We start from the raw sequence: 7,866 nt of genomic DNA, 5'->3' as shown, positions 1-7,866 counted from the left end.
GGCAAAGATTTTATGGATAAGACCTCAAAAGCAGAGCCAACAAAATAAAAAATAGACAAATTGGATTATGTCAAACTAAAAACTTCTGCACAGCAAAGAAAAACATCAACAAAGTGAACAGAAAACCTGCAGAATAGGAGAACATCTTTGCAAACTATTCATTTGGTAAGATTTTAATATCCAAAATATACAAGGAATTCAACTCAACAACAACAACAACAAATACTAAGTAAACAATGGGCAGAGGATCTGAATAAACATTTCTCAAAAAAAAAAACTATACGAATGGCCAACAAGTGTATGAAAAAATGCCCAACATCACTAATTATCAGGGAAATTCAAATCAAAACCAAAATGAGACCTCATCTCACCCCAGTTAATGTGAGTATTATCAAGAAGACTAAAATTAAAAAATGTCAAAGATGTGGAGAAGGGTAATTCTTATATACTGTTGTTAGTGGGAATGTGAATTAGTATGGCCATTACAAAATGTGGTATGGAAGCTCTCAAAAAAGCTAAAAATAGAACACTACCAAATGATCCAGCAATCCCACTACTGGGTATGTATGCAAAAGAAAGAAAATTGGTATCTCCAAGAGACATCTGCACTCCTATCACTATTTATGTTACCCAGGATATAGAATCAACCTATAAAGATAAAGAAAGCAGATAAAGAAAATATGGTGTATATATACACAATGGAATACTATTCAGTCATTAAAAAGTCTTAAATCTTGTCATTCATGGCAACATGGGTGAGCCTGAAGGATATTTTGTTAAGTAAGTCAGGCACAGAAAAATAAATACCGCATATTCTTGCTCATGTGTGGAAGCTTAAAAAGTTGCCAGTATAGAAGTATAGAGTAGAATATTGGCTACTAGAGGCTGAGAGGGGGACGAAGTGGGGTTATAGAGGTTAGTTAATGGATAAAATATTACAGGATAGGAGGAATAAGTTCTAGTGTTCTATAGCACTGTAGGATGACCCTGGTAAAGAATTTATTGCATTTTTCAAATAACTAGAAGACAGAATTTTGAATGTTCTCAATACTAAGAAAAGTTTGAGGTGGGGCCGGGCACGGTGGCTCAAGCCTGTAATCCCAGCACTTTGGGAGGCCGAGGCGGGTGGATCACGAGGTCAAGAGATCGAGACCATCCTGGTCAACATGGTGAAACCCCGTCTCTACTAAAAATACAAAAAATTAGCTGGGCATGGTGGCGCGTGCCTGTAATCCCAGCTACTCAGGAGGCTGAGGCAGGAGAATTGCCTGAACCCAGGAGGCGGAGGTTGCGGTGAGCCGAGATCGCGCCATTGCACTCCAGCCTGGGCAACAAGAGCGAAACTCCGTCTCAAAAAAAAAAAAAAAAAAAAAGTTTGAGGTGAAAAATGCTCATTTTCCTGATCTGATCATTGTACATTGTGTATATGTATCAAAATATCACACTGTGCCCAATAAATATGTATGATTATTATGCATCAATTTAAAAAACAATTTAAAAATAGCTGACATAAATGAATTCTAAACAATGAGTGAGGTTCTTAAGCAGTCTTTGGTCCCCTTACCCACGCTTGAGAAGTCCTTTTTAGAGCCTCAGGTATGACTTAATTCTCAGATATAGATAAACTAAACTATGGTAGCAAAGCAAATAGAAAGTTTGTTTTAGGTTTGGGTCAAGTAAGAAAAAAAGACATACAGATATAAAAATTAAGAAGAAAACAAAGTTAGAAGACAGACTGATGTGAACACTTGCTCAGGAAAATGAGTAAAATGATTTTATTCAAAATTTGAAGTTTTCTTTAGCAAAGAAGGGGACTGAGATGTTTGGGTCTTATTATTGACATGAGAGGACAGACTATGATTTAAAACAGACCTACAGCGTTTAAGTATGCACAATAAATTAGTGGCTTAACAGTGAAGGCAGAACTTTCAAAGATTTTAAATTATACCTCCTTAGGGTCACTTGGGATTAACAAAGAGGAAAATCTTCCTAGCAGGTTACTGAGAACAATTTCCTAGTTCAACTATATATCCCCCCACATCTGTTTACTTATTCAGGAATTATGTAATATTACATTTAAACAAAAAATTCCACACGGACAAAAAAGAGAACTGAAATAACTTTGAAATATTAATGTCAATATATCTATCGGATAAAATTATGTAAGACTCCCAAGTACTACTGTCATAGAATGAAGGGATTTTTCCTTTTACCAATGACTCTGCCCAGGGCTCCCTTCATGTCTCTGTTCCTCAGGCTGTAGATGAAGGGGTTCAGCATGGGGGCCACCACAGTGTACATCACAGCCATGACAGTCTCCTTTAGAGTAGAATTATTAGCTGATGGGCATAAGTAGAGACCAATAATTGTCCCATAGAACAGTGACACCACAGAGAGGTGGGAACCACAAGTAGAGGCGGCCTTGCAGATACCCTTAGAAGAAGGGACCTTGAGGATGGAGAAGACAATTCGTGCATAGGACCCAATGATAAGTAGAAATGGGATGACAAGAATGAGGCCTCCCATGATAAATATCACCAATTCATTAACTCGAGTGTCAGAGCAGGCCAGCTTCAGCAGAGCAGACATATCACAGAAAAAGTGGAGGATCACATTGTCTGCACAAAAACACAACCTGGCCATGAGTAAAGTGTGCAACATGGCGTGGAAGGTGGTCAGCACCCAGGACAGCGCCACTAGGGAGAGACACAGCATGGGGCTCATGATGGCGACGTAGTGTAGGGGGAGGCAGATGGCCACGTAGCGGTCATAGGCCATGGCCGCAAGGAGGAAGCTCTCTAGGTCTGCGAAATACAGGAAGAAGTACATCTGGGTCAGGCAGCCCGCATAGGGGATGGATGGGTCTTGGCTCTGCATGTTCTGTAACAACTTTGGAATGGTCACGGAAGAGAAGCAGAGGTCAGAGAAGGACAAGTTGCTGAGAAACAAATACATGGGCGTGTGGAGATGGGAGTCCAGTCGAATGAGGATGATGATGAGGAGGTTCCCCAGGAGGGTGGTAAGATACATGGCCAAAAACAGGGCATAGAACAGGTTTTGCTGCTCTGGCTGGATGGGCAGGCCCAGGAGGAGGAACTCTGAGATGCTGGTTTGATTTTGTACGGTCATGCTGTCTTCAGTTGCCTTAAAAACCTGAATAAAAATAAACATGTTTCTATAGTGCATGGTCATTAGGTGTTCTTCAGTCGTTGGTTTCACCATTATCCGTAACAACCATCGCTATAATCAGAAATGTGCCACATCACAAAATGCATGCTTCTTTTCACGATGATTGATCTCACCTTTCATAACGTGTAACACGATTGACTCTTTTCTTCTAAAACACTATGATCTATTAGCCTCTGTGCGATCACACTAGTTGCCTGACACATACTGATCATTCCTTCTTAACAACTGTAACTGGTTTCCTCTCTAACAGTATCTTATATATCGGTGTTTTCTGGGGATTTTTCCTAAACGGTTCTAATTGTACAGACCAAGCCCTCAAAGAGTTCGTCTGTCCCCGTGACATTGATTACCATCTACACCTCATGGGTAAACGTATCACCATTAGTATTTAGTAACCAGTTGCTTCCTGATTATCTCCCAGCTTAACAGATCCCAAGGGCAACTCATGATCTCACCCTGCCACTCTCCCAATCCACTCACTCCTCCAGTCTCTCATATCTCAGTAAAAGGAATCCAGGCTCAAGCCAGAAACCTGGGAGTTTTCTTTCATTCATTTATTTCTCTCAAGACCAACATCTTATCCTAGCAAGTCATATAGAGTCTGTACTTCATTCTCCTAATCCACCCACTGCTTATGCCAACTGCCACAATCTAGAACAGGCTGACATCCTGATCCCCTGTCTGGACTACTGGAATGGTCTCTTCATCTCCCTGCTCCTGTGATCACTAGCCTTCAATCCATTCACCCTGTGGAATTCTAAGATAAAAATCGGATCATTATTCTCTTGCTCAGAGTCCTTATGGATTCTCATTACTTAAGATATAGGCAAAATTCAATGACACATGATATTTCATTATCTGACCCATGCCTACCTCCACAGCCTCATCTGGTCCCACAATGAAGCTTGCATCAGCGTTCTCCAGCATTCTCCAGAAATGCTGGCCTTGTAAGTCACAATTTCTTGCCTCCAGATGTTCATGCTTGCCGTCCTTCTGTGTAACATCTTCTTCCCTCTGCCCCCTCTTACTTGGCATACTGCTGCTTCGTGTATATTACATGTCACTGGCTTAGCTAAATCTTCCTTTGTCTCCCCAGGTGAGACCTGCTTCTGTGTTTCCACAGCATCTGGTACTCACTCAGCAGCTTTCAATGCCCTTGATTGCTTGTTTATAGCTCAGTTTCCTACCAAACTGTAAACCATACAGGTGGGCTGTAAAACCAGCCCAATACTCAAAACTATCCTATAGAACATCATACAATTGGGGAAATGATGACCCTCAGGTTGTAGGGACACTAAGGTACCAGCTTATTTACCCTGCTTTGTGACTGCAGCAAGGCCAGCACCTGGCATGGTGCCCGGATATGGCCAATGTTTCACTAATATTTGTTGGCTGTTCTTCAGGCTGAGACATGCATTCCTCCAACTTTAAAGCAGCCAACTCCCATTGTAGTTAAACCCCTACGAAATCCTCCCAGAATAAGACTTCACTAGCCTTAACCATTTGGTGCTATTTTTGACGCTTCATTACAAAATTCTGAGATAAACTTCAGACCTATGGAAAATGTTAGACCATCCAACCACACTACCCTTTATTTTAAAAAGATAGCCCAGGCTGGGCACAGTGGCTCACACCTGTAATCCCAGCACTTTGGGAGGCCAAGGTGGGTGGATCATGAGGTCAGGAGTTCAAGACCAGGCTGACCAACATAGTGAAACCCCGCCTCTACTAAAACTACAAAAAAAAATTAGCCAGGCATGGCTAAAAAATTAGCCATAGCATGCCTATAATCCCAGCTACTCAGGAGGCTGAAGCAGGAGAATCACTTGAATCCAGGAAGCAGAGGTTGCAGTGAGCCAAGATTGCACCACTGCACTCCAGCCTGGGTGACAGACTCTGTCTCAAAAAAAAAAAAAAAAAAAAAAAAAAAAAGACAACCCATTATGCATGTTTACACTGTCATTTTGGTTTTGGTGTCAATGTCTACGTGGTTCAGTTATGTTGACATGAAGAAATGTATCTGAATGTTTGTATAATTCAGAGAGAAAGGGAATAAATATACCTACCCTTGTGACCTCACTGTACATCCTCTCCAGATATCCATACCTCAAAATGCCTCTGAGCTAAGAAAACTAAAGGGTCTTGAGGTATATGAGAAGTTCCTTCCTGAAAGGGACGTAGCTAGTCTAACTGCTGGGATTTTCACCCTGCCGATGCTTAATCTAGCCACATTGATAGTTTTTCACATTTGGACATAATGTGCCAGTACTGTAGCAGGGAAAAGGCATCAAGTGAAGTTTCCTATGCCTGTTTTCTCAGAAGTCTGCCTCCTTGGGAAATGAGTGGGACCAATCTCTGGTGTCAAGGATCTGACTGGAAATTTCAAACCAGAGGGACATCACTTGCGAATACTGCCACTGATCGGGAATATGAATTTCAGCATCTCCCTCAATAATGCCTCTCATCTTCTTCACCTGGAAAATCTATAGTTCTCAGTCTGGACTGCACAGAAGAATCACAAAGGTCGCTGCTTCTAAAACTTTAATTTACATGCAAACCACCTGGTGGTCTTGTTAAATGCTGATTTTGATTCAATGGGCCTGGTGTAAGGCCTAATTAACATTTTGAAAGTTAAAATTTTACATTTGGTGATGCCAATTCTGCTGTTCTGTGGACCACACTAAAAGGACATATAATACATTTTAAAAATACAGATTACAGCACCATCCCCTGATACATGTAACCAGAATCTCAGGGAGGGGGCCTGAAGTAGGCTCCTTAAGTAATTAAAATATATAGACAAGGGATTGAAATCTCTGTATTAAATGCCTATCTCATAGATATGTCACTATGTTGAAATGATACAATCCTGTAAGAGAGTACATTGCATAGTATTAATGGACGCTATCATTAATGAAAAGATACTAAGTTGTGAACATTAAATCAAAGAATTTCTGGAACGTAGGAAAGTCTTGAAAGGCAGAGAGGTGAAGGGCAGAAAAGGAAAGTTATCATATCTGAAAAACTATCCCATAGAACATCATACAACCAGGGAAATGAAGACCCTCAGGTTGTAGGGACACTACGGTACCAGCTTATTTACCCTCCTGCCCAACTTACTGCATCTGAGGTTAACTCCAGGGCCCTGATCCAAAATCCTCCTCCCCTTTATTCGCTGTAGGCATATGACGTAATCACCTTTATAGTCATCACCTGTGTCTATAGCCACGCTTCTCAATTCTCCCTTCCTACCTATTCCTGGCCCTAGGGGACTGTGCATCCCAGAGGAGTCCAGATCCTGGAAGAACTCATTACAAACAAAGCAATTACACAGGGCCTCTCTAGAACAAATTATCTTAGAGTCTTGCAACAGTGACTGATTACAGTTGCTGATCACATCTTACTACACTTTGGGGGATCATGAGAATGGAGAGCTCAGAGATAGGTGCTTAATCATTGTGTACTTAGGAATGGAGAGGACACCTGTGAGGCTGAGGCCTCCATCTTGAGAAGTGAATAAAAACGGTTAGAGAAGTCGTAAAAGTAAGCAGTGACCAGTCTGTAAATGTCCTAAAATATCTGAAGGGTGTTAAGAGTTTAAGCTTTATCCTGTAGACAACAAGCATCAGTGGTCTTTGAATAGAGGACAACGTGGAAGGACATATGTTTTGGAAATATTTCCAGGTGGCAGAATCTCTCACTATAACCCAAATAGGCCCTGCAAATAGGCCCTAGGAGAGAGAAACACTGTAGCCAACAAGGATCAGGCTTTCATGACCCAACCATAAACAGATACAGAGAAAGGACAGGAGTAAAAGATGAACTCTCAGATCACATTCGATTCTTCCTCGGGCCAATACGGAAAAGCAAATCCAGATCTGCAGCCCTTTGAGTTACTTCTAGCTCCTTACCTCTCTAGGAAAACCTCAATAACCAGACACCATCATTATCCCAACCACTCTCCACATGTCAAGTTACCTCCTCCTACTAGCTTTTCCTTACCCTACAACGGACGTTTACGACTCCTTCTTCCACACCGAGTCCATGTTCCCTTCTTCTTAACCGCATCTAGATTCACCCTTCCTTCCTCGTAAGCCTGCATCCTCAGTGTTACTGCTTTTCTTGGGTTGCTATAATAGTGTTTCATCAACCTTTACTGACATCCAAGAGAATCCTCTGCATATCAGATATGGTCTTCCATTTCCTCATTATGCAGAGAAACACAATTTTCCATTGTTAACTGGGATTGAAGTACCACAGGCAGTAGAGTAAACCCCTCTCTGCCTATCGATTCGGAAACACCATGGAATATTATGCAGCCATCAAAAATGATGAGTTTGGGTCCTTTGTAGGGACATGGATGAACCTGGAAACCATCATTCTCAGCAAACTGACACAAGAGCAGAAAATCAAACACCGCATGTTCTCACTCATAGGTGGGTGTTGAACAATGAGAAGACATGGACACAGGGAGGGGAGCACTACACACTGGGGTCTGTTGGGGGGAAATGGGAGAGGGACGGGGGGTGGGGAGGTGGGGAGAGAGAGCATGGGGAGAAATGCCAGATATAGGTGAAGAGGAGGAAGGCAGCGAATCACACTGCCACGTGTGTACCTATGCAACAATCTTGCATGTTCTTCACATGTACCCCAAAACCTAAAATGCAATTAAAAAAA

General features: G+C 41.7%; 1 protein-coding gene across 1 annotated transcript; it reads right to left on the bottom strand.

Moving 5' to 3' along the window:
- Positions 1-2,184: 2,184 nt before the first annotated feature.
- Positions 2,185-3,130, bottom strand: LOC108291752 (olfactory receptor 1E5). The gene has a single exon (XM_017512222.2). It carries the CDS (start codon positions 3,127-3,129, stop codon positions 2,185-2,187), a length of 945 nt encoding a protein of 314 aa, XP_017367711.1. The 5' UTR covers position 3,130.
- Positions 3,131-7,866: the final 4,736 nt, after the last annotated feature.

This window comes from Cebus imitator, unplaced genomic scaffold (genome assembly GCF_001604975.1).
Source record: "Cebus imitator isolate Cc_AM_T3 unplaced genomic scaffold, Cebus_imitator-1.0 Scaffold464, whole genome shotgun sequence".
Classification (NCBI taxonomy): domain Eukaryota; kingdom Metazoa; phylum Chordata; class Mammalia; order Primates; family Cebidae; genus Cebus; species Cebus imitator.
Note: the sequence above shows the minus strand (reverse complement) of the source record. Positions and strands in the feature narration are given on the sequence as shown.

Coding starts and splice junctions, on each gene's coding strand:
- LOC108291752 (XM_017512222.2), bottom strand. CDS start 3,129: ATGACCGTACAAAATCAAACCAGCATCTCAGAGTTCCTCCTCCTGGGC.